Source organism: Tachysurus fulvidraco, chromosome 9 (genome assembly GCF_022655615.1).
Source record: "Tachysurus fulvidraco isolate hzauxx_2018 chromosome 9, HZAU_PFXX_2.0, whole genome shotgun sequence".
NCBI lineage: Eukaryota > Metazoa > Chordata > Actinopteri > Siluriformes > Bagridae > Tachysurus > Tachysurus fulvidraco.
This window is the reverse complement of record NC_062526.1, coordinates 23,177,444-23,202,347: the sequence shown is the minus strand read 5'-3', so window position 1 is coordinate 23,202,347 and position 24,904 is coordinate 23,177,444. Positions and strand designations below refer to the sequence as shown.

At 37.5% G+C, this 24,904-nt stretch overlaps 1 protein-coding gene across 7 annotated transcripts in view; it reads left to right on the top strand.

The window, feature by feature from the left end:
* Window positions 1–24,904, top strand: part of myo6a (myosin VIa) — a 93,399-nt gene that overhangs the window by 16,946 nt on the left and 51,549 nt on the right. For 6 of the 7 annotated variants that reach the window (XM_027177127.2, XM_047818636.1, XM_047818635.1 and 3 more), the window contains exons 2-12: window positions 904–1,029; window positions 3,126–3,195; window positions 3,737–3,810; window positions 5,535–5,664; window positions 6,274–6,379; window positions 6,570–6,625; window positions 7,742–7,839; window positions 8,322–8,486; window positions 13,140–13,220; window positions 17,256–17,436; window positions 21,571–21,715. In XM_027177127.2, the coding sequence (XP_027032928.2) occupies window positions 913–1,029; window positions 3,126–3,195; window positions 3,737–3,810; window positions 5,535–5,664; window positions 6,274–6,379; window positions 6,570–6,625; window positions 7,742–7,839; window positions 8,322–8,486; window positions 13,140–13,220; window positions 17,256–17,436; window positions 21,571–21,715 (1,223 nt within the window). In that variant the 5' untranslated portion in view covers window positions 904–912. Of the gene's footprint in view, window positions 1–903; window positions 1,030–3,125; window positions 3,196–3,736; window positions 3,811–5,534; window positions 5,665–6,273; window positions 6,380–6,569; window positions 6,626–7,741; window positions 7,840–8,321; window positions 8,487–13,139; window positions 13,221–13,972; window positions 14,103–17,255; window positions 17,437–21,570; window positions 21,716–24,904 lie in introns of those variants that run through there. The other variant, XM_047818637.1, reaches the window with a different exon arrangement.

Genomic DNA, 24,904 nt, shown 5'->3' with positions numbered 1-24,904 from the left:
TAAGGCATGTTCTCCTAGAAGAAATGTTTCAAAAAACACCAAAGCGTTGAGTTCTGGTGATTTTGGGAGTCTCAATTACTTACTTTACTTAATAATTTATTTATCTACTGATCTATCTGTCTGTCTGTCTGTCTATCTGTCTGTGTGCAGGATATTATCAGCCTTCATGCTTTAAATAAGTGATAATGTTAATGAGTAAATGATAACGTTCGTCATACGACTGCTATAGTAACTCAACTTACATTGGATTGAGGTTTTTAGTTAAAGCAAAGTTTCTGACAGGATATTTCTGTTTATTTTTATTTATTTATTTATTTATTCTGCCGTCTTTTTTTTAAATTATTATTATTATTACATTAATTTTTTTTACATGATTTTATGGCTTCCTGAACTCATTTGACACAGCAAACTGCGAAACACACAAAAAACATTTATTGCTAGTAGCCAATTGATTATTAGAATTTTTATTTTTTTTGTCTGGTTAATTGTTTATTTGGTTTCAGTGTCAAAATGTACACACATTTATTACAAAAGGAATAAAAAAAGATTTGCTTATTTTTAACGTTGTAAGATCAGTTTTGTCTTAATTGGAAAAGAAAATTAATGTGGAAAAAAAAGAAAACAGAAATGTGTTTAAATCGATAATGAGATGCAACATTTATTTAAATTATAATATATAATATTATATATAATTATCAGCATAGGAAATCCAATAATTCAATTCACTTCATTTAAACTGAAGTAAAATTGCCCCTATGATGAAGTCAGAGGTGATGGCGATGAGGAAAATCTGCCTGAGACAATATGAGGAAGAAAGCTTGAGGCTCCAAAGACACTGAAGAATATGTTTTATATGAAGTGTGTTTTGTGTCAGATGATGAGTCTTTGTGTGTCTGTGTGCAGTGCGGTGAGATGGAGGATGGGAAGCCGGTGTGGGCGCCTCACCCTACTGATGGGTTCCAGCTGGGTACCATCGTGGACATCGGTGCTGACAGTCTGACCATCGAACCCCTCAAGGAAAAGGGCAAGGTGAGTTTTGAATTTAAAGAACAGAGGCTTGAGTGGATCCTGGAGTCTATCCCAAGGGACTCTGGGCACAAGAGTAGTGGACACCAAACTGTTAAAGGACAGTCACACACACTCCAGACAATTTATAGTTCTTGGAAGAAACCCCCAGAAGGGGGCAGGATTTGAACCCCCAATTCTGGCTTGTGTGTATTATACATTAACCATCATCACCGGCTGGTGTTATATGACCCGACCTTTCCAACGCCTCAGAGTGTTTTGTTCCTATTACGCTACAGTGACTTATTTATTAATGAGCAAAACATAATTCCTATTAGCATTTCTTCTGTTAAAAAGAAGTCAAGTTACAGTTTTTTTTTAAAGACAGATAAACAAACAGATCGATAGATTAATAGACAGACAGACAGACAGTGACAGATAGGCAGACAGATAGACAGACTGAGACATAGACATAGACAGAAGCAGACAGACAGACATAGATAAACAGACAGACATAGACACATAGACAAATGGACGGACTGAAAGACTTATAAATTAATAGGCAGATAGACAGAGACAGACATATGCACAGACAGAGAGATAGACAGCCTTCTTATAATTAAAATACAGACCTATGAAAACACAGAATATTACGGATTAAGAGTAATAAATACAAACAACCTGGATCATGTGGCGTAACCACATACTTTTGTGGCATATAAGTTGTTACCATGGAAACAGTCAAAGTCGAACATGGCTGCAAATTGTGTTAAACTTCTGACCAATCAGAATCCAGACTCGGTAGAAATATTTATCAGGCTTTTAAGGCCATTGTTAGAGCTAACATGCGGCTCTACAATGCAGTAGTGCCCTCGTCACAGAGTTGGCATCGGTGTTGGCATGCAGCTGCTTGTTGGTAGAATGAGTGACTTGTGCATGTCGGAGAGAAAGAAACGTTACATCTTCCCCGTGTGACGTTATACGGATGTGCCTGGAGTGGCTGGCTCTGATAACTGGCACAATGCGAGGTGTGTTTACAAGCTTAGAGAGTGAGCCGGGAGAGAGAGAATGAATGAGAGAGGAAACAGGGAACATGAAGGATGAAGAAAAAGAAAACAATAAAATACAGGACATCATGTTACAAATGTTACTGCTTGTGTACAACAGCACTCTTCGGGACAGTGAGGGATCTCGAGGTTCACATCACTAGCACGTTTATCCAAGTCACGAATTTGCCCTTAATGTCTACAGTAAGATTTAAGCCAAAAATAATTACGGGAACTCGTGCTCTACGGTCACTGTGTAACCGACACTGTTTATTAGTTGCTGCAGAGATTTATGAGACATCCACAAAAGCGGCCTGGTTTTAGCTCCTCTCCCTATTAAAGCTGCGTTCTTAGGTTACAGTGGTTTTATCCACAAAAGCTACCAGCCGCTGTACTACAGTCACTGGTATATACTACTGGTTGCCATAGTAATACTGATAGACAGAGATGGATAGACGGAGATGGATAGATAGACAGACAGGCAGACGGACAGGCAGAGATCGATAGACGGACACACAGACAGATACACATAGACGGATAGATTAGTAGACGGACATATACACGGAAACATATATAGACAGACAGACAGATCAATAGATTAATAGAGTGACAGGCAGATAGACAGACAGACACAGACATAGATAGATAGATAGATAGATAGATAGATAGATAGATAGATAGATAGATAGATAGATAGATAGATAGATAGATAGATAGATAGATAGATAGATAGATAGATAGATAGATAGATAGATAGATAGATAGATAGATAGATAGATCTAGAAAAACACTGAATATTACAGATATCTTGAGTAATAAATAGATTTTTTATATAACTTGTAGAACACGTGTGGGACATAAACAGTGTGTGCGGCCGGGTGTGTAGTATTGTGTTCATCTACCACACAGAGATGAACTGTTACTGTGTCGCTGTCAAAACTGACATTAGAGGAAAATGAATCGAATCCCTCTGACCAAACCGAATAAGCACAGAACTGCACTGTGGAATAAATTCACTTAATGTCAGAACTGAACCCCAGGAGTGTGAACACTGCTCTGTTTCCTGTGTTGCAGACGTTTCTCGCTCCCGTCAGTCAAGTGTTTCCAGCCGAGGATGACATCAACAAACACGTCGAGGACAACTGTAAGTGTGTCAAATCTACAGTTATAAAAAAAAATCCACTTTGTCTTCAAGAAAAGTGTCATTTATTTATTTATTTAAGACTTGCTTTTAACATCAGACTCCTGCACAGAAAGTCTTAATGAGTCCCATTAGAAAGCGACAGCAGGCAAGTAATTATCTCCACTTAATTGAGATCCGACTCGACTCTGATCACAACAAAGACGAACAAATTCATTTTCCTTCCCATCCGTTCGTTTTGATCCGAGCTGCTAGATGTGATTCAGCTGTAATGACCTCTAGGTGTCAGTGTAGTCTCTGTTTCTGTTCCAACCATTCACGTATTAGACTTATTTAAACATGTTAAGCTTTAAGGATCATTAGGGAAACTCATTAGGGAATTTTTTTTGGTTTTGATGGAGCAGGCTAGACGATGCACTTGTCTTTGACCTTGAACTTTTGGAGTCTGAACAATATTCTCATATCGTTGTATGGTAGTTATTCAGATTTTGTCTCTTCATACGTACGTCTGAGCTTCTTTTCCTCTTTATATTTTGTAACGCAGGCTCGTTGATGTACTTGAACGAGGCTACACTTCTGAACAACGTGCGTGTGCGCTACAGTAAAGACAAAATCTACGTAAGTACTCAGTAAATCACGTTATATTTACTTTCGTTTAACAAAGTGTATTCCTGGCCAAAAAAAGAAATAACATATCTAATAAAAATAAATACAAGTAAACCAGTTCCACCGGCAGACATTCACACCTACTCATGAACGAATCCTTCACTTCTTCTTATCCTTCTCTTTCAGTTATTCTGGTAAAAATTCATCTTTATCTTATTTGTCTATAGGAGAGAAAATTTTATGTTTTTTGAGGAAAAGATTTACGTCGTCTATTAAAACCCTCTGTTTATTTTTAGTCTGGTGAAATCTTCTCTTGGTTGATTTTATATATATACGCTTTGTTCTTGAAGGATCTGGCTAACTTTTGTAAAGGTTTTTCTTCACCAGAAAAACAATTCGTCTGTCATTAACTTCAACACATTAATTATATTCGTCCTCCGAGTCTTTCGGTTTTTCTGAGCTTGTGAATGCGTTCTTTCCTTTTTAACATCGTACCAAATAGTTGATTTGGCCACACCTCATTTTTTTGCTGTTTTTCTGATGGGTTTGCTTCGATTTTTCATCCATTGACTGGCAAAATGCTTTATATAGATTCCAAATACAACACAAATGTCACACGTCAATAAATCAAATCAACTCAATAAATTTTTTTTTTACATTTTTTTATTTGTATTTTTTTATATCTGCTTACTTGTTAGTTAAATAATAAGGCAAAAACATACACCTGGCAACCGAAGAGCTCAGCAGCTAATCTTCCAGTTACTTTCGGTTGTTTAAAAAGGTGGGGGTCAGATATTTAAAATGCTGTTACCTACCTACCTACCTACCTACCTACCTACCTACCTACCTACCTACCTATCTATCTATCTATCTATCTATCTATCTATCTATCTATCTATCTATCTATCTATCTATCTATCTATCTATCTATCTATCTATTTTTTTGGGTGTGTGTCTGTCTACACTTTGAAATTATATTTTAGTTCCCTTTTACATTTGTGTTTACTGATCAAAGCATTTCACTGCATATCGTACCCTGTACGTATGTGTATGTGACAAATAAAATTTGATTTGATTTGATTTGAAATAAATGAATAACCACAGATTCCCATTATTCATTTGCCATCTAGTGGCTAAAATGGGTCATTGCAATACACTTGCACTTCCATTAACACTTTTAGATTTACAGCATTTTAGCATCAAATTTCCATGAAATCTTTTACAGAATGATGTAGTAAACGTTAAAAACCTGTAAAACCTTTTTTGAATTTCATCTGTTTCAGCTGTAATTTCATTGAGCCTACTGAAAACATAGAAAAAAAACAGCCTACGCTGTAGGGCATAAAACGAGCCTCTATAAAATAAAAGAATAAACAAAATATTGTTCGAAAGATTTGCTGTAAAAATGCTGTCCTGTGAAGAAAAAAAACATATCTACATATATGTATTTACATATCTAATTTTTGCACTCTCCCCAGCCAAATGTTTATTTTTGTTGACATTTATTTATTTATTTATTTATTTATTTATTTATTTATTTATTTATTTATTTATTTATTAAAAAAATATTTATATATATTTTTAATTTATATTTACTTCAGTTAATTAACTAATTAATTAATTTCTTTATTTCTTTTGCCATTAAGTGTGTATATTCACTTGTGTAACTAATAACTGGCTGTTTCTCTTATTTTAAGTCCCATTTTAAGTTTCTCTTATATTTCTCTCTGTCATAGACGTATGTAGCCAACATCCTGATCGCGGTGAACCCTTACTATGACATCCCCAAGCTCTATTCTCCTGAAACCATCAAGCAGTACCAGGGCCGATCTCTGGGGACGCTCCCGCCTCACGTGTACGCCATCGGTGAGTGTAGGGGCACAAGCACCAACCCCAGACTGTACAGACATTCGATATACTTGGGTATAGAAGGTGTTACAGAAAAGCATCTGAAATTAACATGTGAGAAAAATCAGAGAAATGAATGCATTATATAGTAAATATTTTAGGGTTATATATTCTGTGTATCATAATCGATCATCGGAGAATCAAGTTAGTCCAAATGACACATTTTAGATCTGAATTTTATTATAGAATGTGAGGAATGAAAGATTAAGATCCTAAGATATTTGTTCCTATAACAGTATTTCCTGAAGGCTGTTTTTTTTTCCCCTCTAATGCCACAGACATTTGATACGTTTCCAGCTATTAAAGAATTACTAAGTTTCCGATCATTAAATATGCATCTGTTTATTATCTATTTATTTTACGTTCTTATTCAACAGACAGAACTATTTTCCCAGCTGCTCTTGACCAATCAGATTGGAGAACATGATCAGTGTTGTTTCATAATCTGTGTAATGAAAAGGTTTGTTTTCCTCGCCGTTTGTGAGGATCTGTAACGAGTAAATAATTAATAAAAGACCTATTTTAGAAGAACTGAAACTTTTGTCTCTTCGTGTCTTGAATGGTCAGCGGATAAAGCCTACCGTGACATGAAGGTGCTGAAGATGAGTCAGTCGATCATCGTCTCTGGTGAATCTGGTGCCGGAAAAACCGAAAACACAAAGTTTGTACTTCGGTAAGGAGATAATTACACTTCTATTGTAATTACAGAGCTATAAATCCGATCTGTACGTCATTTTCTGCGTATATTTATTCATTTATTTAGACAGGATGGCATGTTTCCGTTATGGTTGACTAAATGATTTGTGTTATATTTGATGACACTTGTTCTTCTGTTTATATCTTTCATGTTCGGGCTTTTTCAGGTATTTAACGACATCTTACGGGACGGGTCAAGACATCGATGAGAGGATAGTCGAAGGTAGTGATTGAAATGAATCGGTTCGTCGATTCATCGATTCGATTCAACTATTTACAGGAAAAAAATTAATCTTATTTTTTAACTGATGTGTAAGTAGACAAGTGAGGTTGGGATGTCCGTAACTATCGATATTAAATATATAAAATATTGATTGTTTCCCCTAAAAACTGAAATCTTTCTCTATCGTCATGTGGAAGCCTGTGGTTTAGACTTAACATGTGGAATAGCTATTATTATTATTATTATTATTATTATTATTATTATTATTATTATTTGTAATGTGTCTGTCTGTGTTTTCCCCTTGTTTCTGTCTGCCGTCTCTCCCTGATGTTAATTGTTGACCCCGCCCACCTATCTGTTACCATGGACACTAATTACATTCAATCTCTTCCCCAGGTGTTTTGTCTTAGTCCTTGTCTGTCTCTGTTTTGTGATTGGTTTCCGTTCACCATATATACTCTGTCTGTTCACTTCAATGTGGTTGGTCGCTGTTGGTGTGTGCATGTCCATGTTCCCGTTTCCCGTTTCCTGTTTGTTCCGCGTTGCCTGCCGGTTTGTTTGTGTTTTGTTTATTAAAAAACCTTAAACTGCATTTGGATCCTCACTCGCCTGTGTCTCACCGTGTCACCTCGTGACAGAACGAGATTGAATGTAATTAGTGTCCATGGTAACAGATAGGTGGGCGGGGTCAACAATTAACATCAGGGAGAGACGGCAGACAGAAACAAGGGGAAAACACAGACAGACACATTACATTATTATTATTATTATTATTATTATTATTATTATTATTATTATTATACAGTGGTAGGTTACAGTGTCAGAAATATTTTCAGGTGAAATATGGTAGAATAAATATATTAAATTTAACATAAATTAAATATAATATTAAATATAATACTCCATTAATTATAATTAATATTAATATTAATATAATACATTTTCTATAAAGTAAACATACTAGAAGTTTTTCTAGCCAGATTCTGTACTGCTGTTCTTTTGCAACGCCTCATGTAAATTTAGTATGCAGTGATATTGTGTGCATGTGCGTGTGTGTGTGTGTGTGTGTGTGTGTGTGTGTGTTTGTATTTGTGACCTTTTCTTTGCTCTCTGCAGCAAATCCTCTGTTGGAGGCTTTTGGAAACGCTAAAACAGTCCGCAACAACAACAGCAGCCGCTTTGGCAAGTTTGTGGAAATTCATTTTAATGGAAAGGTCAGTGTGTGTACTCTGTACTGCCCCCCCTTTCTCTTTCAATCATTCATTCATTTTATTCATTCATTCATTAATTCATTCATTTCTTCAATCACTCATTCACACACTAACTCATTTACTTATACACACACTCACTTATCCACTTATTCACACATACATTCACTCACTCATTCACACACACTCACTCATTTATTCATTCATGAAGGATTATTATTTCCCCTAAATGTAGCACGTTTAATTTCCAAAAAAAGTTAAAAAATGTGCACCTCAAATCTGTGGTGGTCAGAATAAAGTGAGTTACAGTCATTAAAGAGGTGATGATTCTATTCAGTAACAGTCTGAGACGACGAACAGTCTGTTGCTGCTACATTGTTGTGTGTCTGTCAGACATTTAGGCTGTATATTGTACCTTGCACTAATCCTCCACCATGTCAGTACATTTGGGTGAATAAAATGTTCTAATTCTGTTATGTGGCTTGCAGAACACGGTGGTCGGGGGGTTCGTGTCTCACTATCTGCTGGAGAAATCACGTATCTGCACACAGGGACAGGAGGAGAGGAACTACCATGTCTTCTACAGGCTGTGTGCTGGAGCACCAGAGGACATCCGTGAGAAGTTCCACCTGTCCTCTCCAAACTGCTTTAGGGTGAGTAGAGTGGAAGAACAGACCAGTGTGTACTACTGCTGCTACTACTGCGCTAATACTACTACTAACACTTTTAATTCTATTATGTACAAATACTGCAACTGTTACTTCTACTTTTACACCACTACTATCACTTTTACTATTACTAACTAATACTTCTACTGTTATTAATACTAATAATACTACTTCTAACACTCTTACTTTTCCTATTATTACTAACTAATACTACTACTGTTACTTCTACTACTAATACTACCACTACCACTCTTAGTACTACTATTACTAATACTTCTACTGTTATTACTACTACTAACATTTTTACTACTACTATTACTAACTAATACTTTTACTGTTATTAATACTATTACTAATACTACTACTAACATTTTTACTACTATTATTACTAACTAATACTTCTACTGTTACTTCTACTGCTCAGTTGTAAGTCACTCTGGATAAGGGTGTCTGCTAAATGCTGTAAATGTAAATGTAACACTCTTAGTATTACTATTCCTAATACTTCTACTGTTATTACTACTACTAATACTACTACTAACATTTTTACTACTACTATTACTAACTAATACTTTTACTGTTATTGCTACTACTAACATTTTTACTACTACTATTACTAATTAATACTTTTACTGTTTACTACTACTAACATTTTTACCTACTATTATTACTAACTAATACTTTTACCATTATTACTAATACTAACATTTTTAACTACTACTATTACCAACTAATACTTTTACTGTTATTAATACTGTAACTAATACTACTAACATTTTTACTACTACTATTACTAATTAATACTTTTACTGTTTACTACTACTAACATTTTAACTACTATTATTACTAACTAATACTTTTACTGTTATTACTAATACTAACATTTTTAACTACTACTATTACTAACATACTTCTACTGTTATTACTACTACTACTACTACTAACACTCTTACTTTTACTATTACTAACTAATACTTCTACTTCTACTACAAATACTACTACTAACCCTCTTACTTTTACAATTATTACTAACTAACTGTTACTTCTACTCCCACATCTAATATAACAGCTAATTCTATTACTGCTTCTGCAACTAGTCTTACTACTTATACTTCTATTACTAATTCTATTACTGCTTCTGCAACTAGCCTTACTACTTATACATCTATTACTAATTCTATTACTGCTTCTGCAACTAGCCTTACTACTTATACTTCTATTACTAATTCTATTACTGCTTCTGCAACTAGTCTTACTACTTATACATCTATTACTAATTCTATTACTGCTGCTACTACTATAATTCTTGCTACTGTTATTACTAGTACTTCTACTACGTCTACTGCTGCTGCTACTACATTTACTACTGTTAACATAGTATGAGGAAATTGGGGGAAAGTTAAAAAGAAATTAAATGAAATAAGCTTATATAAATAACCAGGTCAAGCTCAACCAATGAGTTTCAGATATTTAATCCAGTGAATTTGATTTGGAGCACAAAGTGTAGAAGACATGCAAAGAATTAAGGCCAAACGTTCACGGTCCTATCAGTGATTTCAACCAGTATCTCACCACCTCCTGTTCGGAAGAGCTCCACGATGAATTATCTTTTCTGTATGTTTTGTTTTGACGTAAGCACTAGATGGCAGAGTTGTCCAAGTCTAGAAACTTCAGCCTACGTCTAAAGACGAATTCCACTAAGCGCTCAATAAATACACCGCTGTGTACATTTCCTGTCTGTCTTCAGGATCTGTTAGTCCAGACCTCACATGATTAGACTTCATTTCATTTTGCGGTTTCTTAATAATGGGATATCGAGTTCATTTGAACTTTGGTGTGCTTGCTTTATAGCATGAGAGCTATTTGCTGGGAGAGCAAAAGGTCTTTTGATAATCCATGGACCTACGAACGCCTTATATGGAGATAAGACTCTTTGCAATGAGAAGAGGGCCACTTGACTTCGAAGAAATGAGGGATTAGCTCAGATCAGCGTGTGAATCTGTCGCTTAGACGACACTTAAACCCCACTCACTTATTCATGGGAGCCTATGAAATGCATGCCTAGGAAATACTAGGGTGCATAATTGTGTAGCCTGAAAGTCTGAGGGGCAAAAAAATGTTTCTTTTAAATATATTGCAAACGAGTAAAAACTCATATCTGTCCAAATTGCTGACAATTACATATTATTTTTTTTTTATATGTTAATGTTAGTTACAAAATATTCCCCAAGTGGTCAGCGCATGTATATTGTGCACAGTGTATATATTTCAGTAACGACTTCCTTTTTTATTTGCTGTTACACTTAGTATGTCTATTTTTACTCCTTATTTATACTAAAACCACTATTAATACTACTGTACTTCTAATGCACCTACTAGTCAGGTTACTATTAACGTCGATATAAAACTACTTCTACTCCTAATACTCTTGCTGCTACTACTTCTACTACTACTGCATTTTAACAAGGCATTAAAATGAAATGATTTTCATTTTTCAGCCGTTATACAATAGAGTATGTTAATTATCCGCATATTTAACGATAGCGTGTAAATGTTTTTAAAAAATTTTTTAAATGCTCTTAAAAACATTTTGCAACAAAATTCTAAAAAACTAAAATTCAGTCAAGAAACGTTAATAAACTTTACTGAGATCGTGAGAGAGGGGGTGTGGCTTCCTGATAGTTAACCATATGAACTGTCAGTCATGCCAGCTCTAAATGTCCATTAGTTTACCTTCCTAATGGTATTACAAGCTTTTTGTTCACAAAATACACATAAGGTTGTTTCTCTAATACAATCACGGCATGTTTTTTTTTAAATGGTACGAGTTATAATCTCAACCATCAGCTGCGACGTATCGTCACGTCCTTATTGTTTTTTTTTTTAAGCTTTTCGCTTTACTTACATAATGATGTTTAGATTAAAAGTTGCCTTCGTTTGTACAGATGAGGCTTTTCATGTCTGTCTATCAGTCAGATCCTCCTCTTTCTTCTTTCTGTTACTCTTTCTGAATGCCTGTCAATCATCCCTCACTTCACACACCCTCTCTGTCACCTTGGACCTTCTAACCCCATTCATCATTCATTCGGTGACAGCATCTGCACAGCCTTTCATGTTTCTTTCTTATTAAATGGATAGAATAAATAGATGTTTTTTCTTTGCTGTACATCGATGTTACATTAAACGGATTACAGAACAGTTAGAAGGCTGAGGAAGCTCGGGTCAGTCGGAACACGATTCCTTACCGTTCGTCATTTATTTCGATGACTGCTTTATTTACCTTGCGGTGTTTCTCTACGTTTTTTTTTTAAATACACAACCATTCAGGATGTGATGTAGCTGCCTGAGCTGTGATATGCCAATATTTGGAAAGAAATATTACTGAGAATGCAATATATTTTATGGTGAAAAAGACGCATTTAGATGTATTTAAAGTCAACTTAAAAAATATGTCAAATTCAATCCCCATGGCAATCTGTTAAAGAGCACAGAATTGGTGTGAATTTATTTCTTTTTGTTTTTTCTTTGATAAACTGCTTCTAAAGTAATGACTATGAGCTTTTAATGACCGCGAGGTTCTAAGCTTTTAAACACCACCACATTCTGGCACATCCCCAAATCGAAAACACACATCAACACAGTGCAGAGCCTGTTTATTTACTTTAATGGTCTTATCTACAAAAAAGCTTGAGGAAAAACATCCAGAGAAGTCATGCACCCAGAGCTAGATCATGCACTTCCTCTACGTTCGTATATTTGAAATCAGTAGTATCTTAAATGTTTGATCTCAAAATGTTTCAGCATTATGATATTATCGCAGAATACTCACTAAAGGTCTTAACTAATTATCTCAAAAATTTGAACATTATCTCACTTAGTGTTGACTCGTCAGCTGTTGCACAAGATTTTCACTCTAGTTCCTTAAAGCACTTTTTATGCACATGATAATAAGACCTTTGACTTATTACCTCAAATTTCTTACAAATGATCTAAATTAAATTTGATTAAGTTAAGTCACCTTTTTTTTAGTTCCTGTGTTTCATCCTGTCTTTGTTTTGCAACTGTTGGTGTCATTCTGTCTGTTATATCATTTTCTGGTGTCTGACTTTCTAGCATCTTGCTTTTAGAGTTTGTTTAGCTACTAAATATAATTATAATAAATATTTATTATGTTTAAGTGAGAAATTTGACTAAGTATGAGATACTAAATGAAATTTCAAAATGAGATAATCTAATAATCTTTAGTCCTAATTTTGAGATAATGTCAAAATCAAAATAGGTCAAAACCTCATACTGCGATAATAAGTATAGACTTTTGAGAATTTGAGATAAGCTAAGCATTCAAGCTGGAAACTTGAGATAATATCAAAATTCTGAGATAATTGAAGTGTGAAGACTATTGACACAGTACTGCTACCATGAAACAAATAAGTGTTCTGCACATTTCTTTTTTGAAAATGAAATAATGGGCTTCTGTAGCTTCCAGGAATTCATTTTGAGATTCTCTGTTGTTCTCTTTGTTTTTCCTATTAAAATGTAAAACATGTTCATTTAGTATTCATATCGATTTTTCCCCCCTTTACATTTTGTATTACATTGTATTTGATGTCTTTTGTTGTTGTCGTTGTTTTTTTTTAGTACCTAAACCGAGGATGTACACGCTACTTCGCTACAAAGGACACGGACCAGAAGGTCCTGCAGAACCGCAAGAGCCCTGAGGTAAAGCGTTTATGTTCAAGTCTTATTACCGAAGTGTTGCCCTTCGACTTGTTAGGATGTCTTTAATTTAAAAAAAAATAAAAAAAGTTTTCCATCCTTGACTTGATCTCTGAGCCGCCTCAGGCTAATTGAGTAGGATGTTTGCCAAGGAACCCCTGCGAGGTATTGATGATGGAACAGACAGGCGTGACTTAAATGCTCTTGGCAGCGAGCGAAGTTTATTCTTATAATAATTAATTCCGAACGAGTCTGTAGTAACCGTTCCATTCTGTAGCAGCCCTGCAGGGACAGCCAAATTAATAATTATTGTTTACAAGTGAAGCCCTTACAAGACTCCGTTTGTGTTCTTAGCCTCCAGGAATAGAAATGATTAATTCGTTTACAGAAGTCCATGAAGGCAACACGGTCTAAGAAATCATCTTGAGAAATGTTTTTAAAAATTAATTATTCACCGTGTGTGCGTTCGAGGTCTCTTTCCGGCTGTGCAGCAGGTCATCCAAAGGACTGTTGGCGTAATGTCAAGGGAGATCTTGTAAAGAGTCTCTGAAGAATATTGTTTGTTTTAAGCAAAACTCATTCAATGCTTTTATTTTCAAATATCCCTGTCGCTCTTCGTAATTCCGGCAGTCATTTTTTGTCACTTATGTCATGTGACTAAGAATAAGAGCGGAAAGTAAGACGGTCAGGTTTTGTTGTTTAGTTCTTAAAAACAAAAGAGCATGAGCGACTTTTCTCGCGCTGATTTAATTTAGGAGAAAGCCGCCAGGAGCAGAGGAGACGCCGACGCAAGCGCTGGATATGTAGTTTGATAAAGGGATGAGCTCAGAAAGTTAGAGATCTACGGGATGACGAACACGATGAGATGTTTATTAGTCGTTGAAAGTCGATGCTTTGTGATCTGGTCTGTTTGGACAGACTTAAGAATTAAAGCTCTGCTGCATCGCTGTCTGTCTGTAGAGATGAGGCAAGTGGCAAAATCCCATTGCACTGCTATCAGCTATTTTTTCTAAGTGTGTGCACATGAATTTGACAAATTGTGTTCTTTTATCCATGTGGCAAATGTTACAGAGAAAACCGAGTTACTTTTTTGCTCAATAAAACTGCTGACATTTATTTATAATCTAAAATTTGGACATTATCTCATTTTCTCTTTTTGAATTTTTCACTTATCTCAACTTTTTTTACATTATCTCACTATTTTAATGTGAAGTCTATTATCCAATAAATGAGATATTGTCTTAAAATGTCAGTTTGAAGTCTATTATTATCTCTGAATTTTGACCTTTATCTCAGTATTTCCAAAAATGAGATATTATCTCAGAATGTCAGTTTGAAGTCTAATTTGAAGATTATTTACCTGCTTTTAAGGCGACGTCCATATTTTTTCATATAAAGGGGGATATGGCATTATCAAATGGTACTTACAAGGCACCATGTATGGTGCAGTGGGATATTCAAAAGCACATATGGTCTTGGTGTTCAGGTGTTCACAAACCAGACACATATGAGTACAAACCAGTAGCAAAACCCTCTGAATCCTTTTCTGAATAAGCTTGAACCTGGATGAGAGTCTGCCAGGGTGGATGCATTGAGCACTATTAATAACCCAGGATTGCACCAGAGTTGTAACGATCCCCTGTAGTGAATTATGTATGATTAGCTCCTTGCTTTGTTTATGCTCATTAACACTGAAGCAGCCTCCTTTTTACTCGCCCCCTAATCATATCAAACCATCTGCTTGTGATGTTAATCTCATTTGAACACGTCTTTTTGTGCCGATTTTCCTATACATCGCGGGACAAGAAAGCGATTATGAGTAAACAATCATTTCGCTAGTACAATCCGTGCTACTCGAGACCTCGAACCTTTATGTATTCTTGTGCTGGGTGATGGGTCCTGTCTCAGTCAGCGTAACAGCCTCGTTGTCCCTTTGCCCTCAAACACGTCAAGACTTAAAGAATACGCTTGACTTCATGAGCCGTTCTGTTATACGTCCCATGTTGATAAGTTCACATGTAATTGGATGTTGTCTGCTTTTGTTCTGTCAGCTAAGAAAATGGGATTTCCTGAATGATTTGGGTCGTCGTCGGTCATTAATCTGTAGAACTCGATGTTTGTTTGGCCCGGATTGGTGAAAAGCCCACTGTAAAAGAATGCTGTGGTTCAAATTATTTGGGCTATTTCTTAAGTCCTATTCGGGACTAGACAGGATTAGTTTTACGTGGGGATGTGGGGGTAAAGTCCCGTCCGAATGTGCCATCGTGCGACGTTTACCTTCTGTAAAAAGGGTCCTCAGGTAATACTAATCCCGTCCGAATAGACCTGCTGTAAATATGTACGGTAAAATTTCGTCATTTCCTGTTTAAAAGTAGTTTTTGGCGCGTTTTGTAAGCATGGAGGCGCTTGAAACAGGAAGCAACGTCATACGTACATGACGACAAGGAGGTTACTGTGGTGCGTAAAGCGAGTTACCCCTCCCACTTCTGCTAGTTTTGCTGAGATGTCTTGTCCCGTGCTAATTGGCCAATTAATATTACAGACGTCCTGAGGTAAAATTGCATTACTCCACGTCCCCGCGTAAAACTAATCCCGTCCGAACAGGTCTTTAGAAAATATTCAAGATGAAATATTTTATTCCATCCTTTTTTCCCCTCCATTTGATTGTCTTTAATCCTGAAGTCACTGCTTGAGGGCGACCCCACAGTAACATTGACACAAATCAATTTTAGGTCATTCCTATCCTGTTAACTTTTGATCCTGGTGTGTCATGGGTTTATTGATTATTAGTGCAAAGCACTTCCATTTGTCATGTAAAAAAGCTCCGGCCAGATCGCTTTGAGGTCACCTTTCTGTAAAGGAAGGAACTTAACGTTTTAGCACACAAATGCTTTATTATAGAATTTTGAGTGAAACATTACACCGCTGTTGTGTTGCTATCATGCCATGCCAGATAGAATACATAAAAACAACTAGTTTGCTGTTTTCCTGTACTTCTGCCCTTACTCCTGCCTTTCCACAGATCCTCATGCATGTTTTTGCGGGTGTGTTTAAGGGAAATCGGAACGAGGCGAGGTGCCACACTGGGCCCTTGAGCAAAACTCGTAATTCTTCCTGTTGTATCCTGTCTCAGTAATCTCTTTGGGTAGAAAAAAAAATCAGCCAAATGATCTTGTTTTAATACATCTTGCAATGTATTGTCTACAGCGTACACTTGAAATTGCATTATCTCGTAAATAAAATGAGCAAGATGTAAAAACAAGAAGATTACTTTCACTCTAAAACTTTTACCCGTGTATTTCTGGTGAACAGGACGATAAGATGTACACAAATGGAAGGGGGGTAGTGACAATTGAATTCAGACAATCCTGAACACTGGAGAACTCACCGTATGTCTCCCAACCTAGACTATTTTAACATGATATTATTATACATTTATAGTTATTAAAGTTAGACAAATATAAACAAGCCTCCTGGTAGTCCCATGCTCTCCTTGCCCAGGCAAAGGTTTGATTCCCAGGAAGGGAGCTTACCCAGCCACTGAAGATCTAATTCTCAGTGCCAGTCCCAACCCCGGATGAAATGGGAGGGTTGCGCCAGGAGGGGCATCCGGTGTAGAATTGGTGCCAAATCTAATATGCGGATGATCCACTGTGGCAAACCCTGAACATAGAGCAGCTGAAAGAATGTTCCAAGTAAAGGTTACATGATTTCTACCAACTGAAGGATACTGATTAGAAGGGCAGCTTGCTTACAATTACAGATTGTTTATTAAAGCTTGTTACTTACAAAACAGTGAATCATTCTTATTTCTACCAAATAGCCTAAGAGCAACTTAATGCATCCAAAATTCTGTCTAGATTCCTGTGAAAGTTTAAGCAACAGGCCCTAAGATTTTTTTCGTCCCATGAAAGCTTCTTTTTCTTGAGATTCTCTCAAGTTTTGATCTGGAATTGTTCTATTTGTTGTCAGCATTTTAAGTTGTTTAGAAAAAGACTTTTGTCTGACTTGACTTTTGACTCCGGCGGCTCCTTATAGCACCTGAAATCAGGCCCTCTGAAGGACCCGCTGTTGGATGACCGTGGTGATTACAACCGCATGGAAGTGGCCATGAAGAAGATCGGCCTGGACGACGCTGAGAAGCTGGATATGTTCAGGGTGGTGGCTGGAGTCCTTCACCTCGGAAACGTCGGGTTTGAGGAAACGGGCAGCACTTCAGGTAAGACCGAGACAGAGATGACGTATCATATCGCGATCGGTATTCTCACCTGACATCCCTATACATCCTTTTATACTAAATGTAATGTGTATGTAGAGAAGACAAAGAAATTCTTCATGATTGTCAAATAGCTAGCGCAGGATCTTTTACCTTTCCAACACAGCCAATTATTTGGATTGTTGCTCACACTTTCAATTACCAGCTTGCCGTTAAAAAAAAAAAACAGTAAGATTTTGTGTCCTCATAAACATCCCATAGTGAACGTTACACATTTTTGGAAGTAATTCCACCTCTAAACGGTTCACTGTTTCCCAGAAGAAATCTCAATGCCTCGTAGTTAAATCTAAAATATACTAAATCAGTCTGAAATTGCTTTTTAGATGTGTGGATAATTCAACCCTAAGTGATGTTTTGGATGGTAAATTCTGCTTTACTATCGGTTTGAGCGTCAAAAGGTCATAACGTCCCAAACGGAGCTTTATATTGACTACAATGAAGTGAACAGAGACATCCTGTACTCGTTTTAACGATATATATATAGAGTTTGGAGAGCTTCTGCTGATTTTCCACTTAACTGTATGTACATTCACCGGATAGTTCCTGAGACGGAGTTAAAAAAAAAAGGTGATAGATACTTTTGTACTTTTATGCAAATTAGCTATGACAGGACAAAGCATCGAATCTAAAAAGCGTCTTCTGAATTTTCATTCAGAACTTCTGCTCGTTCCTCCATTTTGTATCGATTTGACAGCATTTCATATTTAGAAGTAGAACACACAATAGAAGCGACAGTTCTATATTTGTATCCTCGGTTCTAGTACGAAGTTATACCTCTGGAATTCTCCCTTCTTATTGTTAAAAGGTTTTTCGCTAACAGAGGTTTTCGTTAATAGTATAGGTTTATATTATGTTAAGTTATGTTAAGTTATAATACGTTTAATACGGAGTCTCCGGTCTGAACGCTCTGTAACACAAATCCGTAACTTTACCACGGAATATCTTCAGGATGAAGGACTTGTGTCTTATCAATAAATAAACAGCCGCTGAAATACAGGATGGAGCTTCTTCATGACTGCAGTAAATGTAACAATAAATGGATAAAAGTATTATTTTTGGTCAGTCAGATTGCTGTGATTTTAAAGAGAATAAAACACCACTGGATACATGTGTAAAGCTGTGTCATATACTGTAGATATATAATTATATTAGATTTTTAGATAAATAAATTCACAAATGCATTTTTTTTTACTGTATTTCCTCACACCGTTCGAGTCTTTCATGAGATTGGATTGGATACGGTTTCCTGAGCGACTTTAAAGAGTTACCGATAGACAGTTTGTGGCGTTGGAACAGAGGAAGTCGCTTCACAGTCCTTTTTTTTCCTCCACAGACAAACTTCTCCTCAGCTTTTGTGTGCGATCCTGTTTGCCATCTCACCGTGATCGATTGTTCTAATAACGCACGCGACTCGGAGCTCATCCTGCTGAGTCATGAAGAAACACGATCAGTCATCGCTCTTAGCCTCTTCGTAGCACAGCCGGCAGTCTCGCTAACTCTAATGCTGATGTAGAAGCTACCTTTCGTTGTAAAAAGCTTCGTTCGGTTGCAACGTTCGTCTAACTTTCCTGTGCTACAGAGCGAGTTGGGGAAAGCGCTCCGGATCTCACAGGAGTCAATGACGTCAGCTTGAGTCAACCAAAAAAAAAAAAAAATCACATAATAGAGGAAATAAAACATTGTAAATGATGGTCAATGTCATTCATCTTTAATAATAAAATTAATTGTAGTAACCTTTGGTTTAACAGTAAGAGTTAATGGGAAAAAAATCTCTGAAGTTTCTGGGAGATGGGAATGTAATAACAGGATGCCCTCAGGGAGAGATATGTGTGATGTCCTTGACTTTCCAGTTCTGGTGAGAAAAAGTGATGTGAGCGCTGCTGCTTTTTTCCTCTTCTACTAATGATGCCCTGTGGGAAACACAACACACTTCTTTGCCATTTATTAACACCGATCTCAGTCACTGGTTCATCCGGTGATTGGTCATTTGAGACATCCTGACTGTGAACCTGCTCTACGTAAGCATTTACCATGGACGTTACTGCTTTACTGCTGGATCAGATGCGCAATAGTGGGTGTAAAATGTCTTCCTTTCATTTTTTATTCCTCACCAGCATTCGGTTTTCTAACATCTGACACCTCAGAGAGCAGCATAACACACTTGTATTTATCAAAAAAAAGCCCCACCACATTCCCAAAGAAGGACCCCACCCACCTCTACTACCCCTCATCCAGTCTCTTTAAGTCTCTTGATTCATTTGTTTGAAATCTACGACCTCGATTCCAGTCAAAGCAAAATGGAGAATGTTTTGAGTTGAGTAATAAAATCAGTGTTTGTTTGACTATTTATTTTAGGATGCCATCTTAAAGTTTTGTCTGGGAGGAGAAAAAAAAAAACATGTGGAGAAAAGGCACTCGTTCAGCCAATAAAAAGAGAGAACAACAACGTGCCAAATCTACCACTGTACAAATACAATAACTTTAACAGTGACAAGGATTAGAAAATGATCAATCTTGCAGTTTACACAGACAAGAGATAGAGAGAGAGAGATGGTTGGGATATAGAGAGATGGGGTTTGAAAGAGAGAGATGGAGAGATATAGAGTGATATATAGATTGTGAGATAGAGGGGGGGAGATAGAGCTAAAGACAGATGGATATAGGGTGAGAGGTGGTTAGACAGAAAGAGATAGAGAGAGTTGGAGATTTAGAGAACTAGATCGAGGGAGAGAGCGATAGTTAGTCATATAGAGAGATAGAGATATAGATTGATAGCGATAGAAAGAGAGGGATTGGTTGATAAAGAGAGAAATAGATATAGAGAGGTAGCTGGAGAGATAGGGAGAGCTGAATACAGATATAGAGAGATAGATAGATAGATAGATAGATAGATAGATAGATAGATAGATAGATAGATAGATAGATAGATAGATAGATAGATAGATAGATAGATAGATAGATAGATAGATAAAGAGATGTAAAGAGATAAGGATAGAAATTAAGAGATATAGATAGACATTAAACAGAGAGACAGAGAGAGATGGAAGACAGAGAGATAGATAAAAGGTGATGGGTATAGAAAGTGAAAGATATTGATATATATATATAAAGGGAGAGAGAAAGATAAAGAGATATAAGTATAAAAAGAGATAAAGAGATATAAAGAGAGAACTAGAGAGATACATAGATAGGGAGAGTTATAGTAGCAGACAGACAGACAGACAGACAGACAGACAGACAGACAGACAGACAGACAGACAGACAGACAGACAGACAGACAGACAGACAGACAGATAGATAGATAGATAGATAGATAGATAGATAGATAGAGTGAAATCTGTTGCTCATCTGTTTTAGTCTAAATGTAGACATTGGATCTGTTAACATGAGCTTTTATATTTATTGTTATCCGTAACATCTATTCCCTACAACACTCTAAATCTCCGACATCGGAAGTCTAGTAATAGAGACATATTCTCCTTCTTCCTGTACCTCAGGAAGCACTTTTAATGAGCTGATTATCTTCTGTTAGGAATAGATTTCTAGGGCAGGGCTTAGGGTTGGGGTGAAGCTGTGCACCAGAGGGAAGGACAGCTAGATTTAAGAGCGAGGGATAAAACAAGCCTTGATATTTCCTAAGAAAGAGGCGAACATTAAAAAGACCTTAAAAAGAGAGTGGACCTAGCATAGATACTTGAGGTACGCCATTTACCAGCTGATGTGATGTGACTTGTCTTTGCATCCTGCAGCCAGAGATGTCTCTGTAGTAGACGGCGCCGGAGACAAGTGGCGAAATGTATTTGGAGAGCAGGAAGTTCTGCCTTCAGCTCGTTTCATGTGAGTTCCTTTGTTTATACGTCTAGACTGCAGTGCTCATGCGCCGTCTCCTCGTTGGCAGTAACCTGTGCTCTGTAGGTGAGAGTACGTGTTCCTAGTTGCCATGAAATGAAGAACTAGTCTGTGGCAGTGTTGCTCAGCTCCGTGAGGTTTCGTCTCTCTCTCTCTCTCTCTCTCTCTCTCTCTCTCTCTCTCTCTGTGTGTGTGTGTTTTTAATTTCCTGCATGTGTGTGTTCCCAGGAGGCTGTAACTTAAAGAAGCAGTCGAGTCAAGCTCTGCAGCACTGCGCCGAGCTGCTGGGGTTGGATGAAGAGGATCTACGAGTCAGTCTCACCTCCAGAGTGATGCACACAACAGCAGGAGGCGCTAAAGACACTTCTATCAAGTGAGACCTACTCGCATCTCTTTCTCTTACACACACACACACACACACGCACGCAAATGGAGCTCTAAGAAGCATTTCTCTGAATTGCCTCTTAACGCCTATTCACTGCCATTTACGTGGATGTGAGGAATCTTCCTGTTTTAAAAGGTTATACATGCTCATCTCAGAAATGCCTTGAACGAGGAGATCTGGAAATTTCTCTCTATTTTTTTTTTTTTTTTAAGGAATGTTATGCTTTTTTTTGTGCACGTCGGTTTTCACACCTGTCGGTTTTCACACCTGTGGTCTGAATCTGAACACGATTCAGAAGCCAATGACTTACGGAAATAGTCTCCAGTGTCAGTGCTTCAGTTTTCTTAGTAACATGACGAAAATAGACGGTTATTGTTTATCACTGCTGTAATGATTTACTGGTGGAAATAACAAGGGTCGCTTGTTCCGGAACTAAAAACGTAACTAAAAACAAAAATTCAGCAAAAAAAAAAAAATGCTCAGCTATGTTTTTCTTCCTCATTTAAAACCAACTCGTACTACCACTTTTTCTATACCTTTTTTCTATACCTGCCCCGCAGTTTCATGTGGTTTAATCTCAGGTATACTGGTGCCGTTTTCGTAGTGTGGGTTTTTTCTTACGCTGCTCCACTTGGACATCGTCTCAAACCTGCGGTGAACATCCAAGAAGCCGCGAATGGCATTTGTCACTGCGGCTGCCGTTACAGACGTCTGCCTCATAAACCTCGTAGCCGCACGCTCGTTGACCTTTTTGCGAATGCTGCACCGGATGATAAGACAATAAAGGATGAGAAAGAGCTAGCGAAAAGCTATACACACACACACAGACACACACACACACACACACACACACACACACACACAAACACACACGCATACACACACAGTTATTGGGGTTACGGGGATTCTTAGTGTCTGCATAGAGCAAGAAAAGGACTAATCACAAAATCTTGACTCTCTCTCTCTCTCTCTCTCTCTCTCTCTCTCTCTCTCTCTCTCTCTCTCTCTCTCTCTCGCACTCTCTGGTTTATGGTTCCTTTTGTTATAGACAACAAAATCAATGACCATTACAGTATTTTGCTGTGTCACATTAACAAAGTGTTTATTTTATCTCCAGCACTAAAATCTTTTTAATGTTTGAGAACGATTTGATTTTGATCCATTTATAGGATTTATTGCGTATTTAATGTTGTACATCTTCCACAAAACAAGTTAGTTTTATTGTCAATTACATTATCAAAATATGTATTTAAAAGAAGAATTATTGTCTGAGTCTATGCTTGTGAGTTAACGCTCAGGATCAGGCTAGTGTTTGAAATTATCTTTAAAAGTTATCTTGGAGCCCTAAGAATTTAAGAGTCTCCGTCTTACCAGACAAATATATTGTAGAGCGCTCAAGGGAATCAGACACGGAAAGAAGCAGGCAGAGACGGGAATTAGGTGAAAGTCTCAGTATTGAAAGCTTCAGAGCCGGTGCTTTGGGTGTCGAAAAAGAAAGAACTCATTTTAAATTAGGCTCTGGCTCTGAGCCAGCACTCGAACTGCCTTGGTAGAAAAGGGGCACTAGCCAGAGGGTGAGTGCCACATAGGCGCTCCTGATTGGTTTCACGCTTTTGGCGGGAATTCAGCCGCTTCGCCTTGCACTCTGCACGAGCGGCGCTGACTCTTGTGCTGCAGCTTTTTGGCGCGCTGTCAGCGGCGCTGTCCTTGGTGCTGAACCGATGCCTTTTCTCTCCGGTTTTAGCCTTGTGGGGGCGCGGAGCGGTATTTTGGCTGCGTCACAATATAAACAAATAATAATAATAAAAAAAGAAAGGTATAGTAACAGTCACACTGTTGTGTCTGGAGTGTTTTTTTCTTCCGGGTTGCCAGATTGGTCTAGTAAAATAAATAAAAAAAAGCCAAGATCTTTATATCTATTAATTATATTTATAATATGTATAATTTACAAATATAATTTTTCAGTTTTCAGTTTTTTTTAAGACTGAAACCTCGGGCTCCGGTTGTTTGTTTTGAAATGTGCAGCTTAATGTGTTGTGTGAAGGGTTTGAGCTCCAACTGATCCTCATCTCTCCTCACTGAATCACGTCTCTCTGCTGTTATCAATCCTCCCACACGGGCCTCTGCTTCCTTCCTGTAGTCCTTCTCTTGTCAAGGCTTTATCTCTTCATTTACTGTGGTGACGTTTGTGTGTGTGTGTGTGTGTGTGTGTGTGTGTGTGTGTGTGTGTGTGTGTGTGTGTGTATACACGTGTGTGCGTAATTGTACATGTGTGTTTGTGTATGTGTGGATGAATGTGTGTGCCATGTGTGTGTGTGTGTTTGGGTTTTGTGTGGTTGCATACACATGTTGTGGGTCGGGACTTAACCGAGCCTCTTTTGTTTGTGTGTGTGTGTGTGTGTGTGTGTGTGTGTGTGTGTGTGTGTATATACATGTGGAGGGGTGGTGCTTAGTTGAGCCTCTATTTTGTGTATGTGTGTATACACATGTGGGACAGTGTGTGTAAGAGTGGGTGTCTGTGTGTGCACCCAAGTGTGTGTTTAGTTGAGCCTCTGTTTTGTGTGTGTGTGTGTACACTTTAGAGAGAGAGAGAGAGAGTGTGTGTGTGTGTGTGTGTGTGTGTGTGTGTGTGTGTGTGTGTGTGTGTGTGTGTGATTTTGTGTATACACGTGTGACAGAGTGTGTGTGAGAGTGTGTGTGGGTGTGTACATGTGCAGGTTTGGTGCTTATTTGAGCCTCTATTTTGTGTGTGTGTGTGTGTGCGTGTGCGTGTGCGTGTGTGTGTGTGTGTATACACATGTTGGACAGTGTGTGTGTGTGTGTGTGTGTGTGTGTGTGTGTATATACACATGTTGGACAGTGTGTGTGTGAAAGTCTGTGTCTGTGTGTGTACACAAGTGTGTTTAGTTGAGCCTCTGTTTTCTATGTGTGTATACACTTGAGAGAGAGAGAGTGTGTGTGTGTGTGTATACACATGTGGGACAGAGTGTCTTTAGCTGAACCTCTGTTTTGTGTGTTTGTGTGTGTGTGTGCATGTGTGCATGTGTGCATGTGTGTGAGAGTTGAAGTGAAGGAGAAAGATGAATGGACACTCAGTGAGCGCGATTCCACCTCATTTGTCATAAAGGCAGGAGCTCAGGCACCGATGCACAAGACCACTTGTTAGCCCTAATGTCT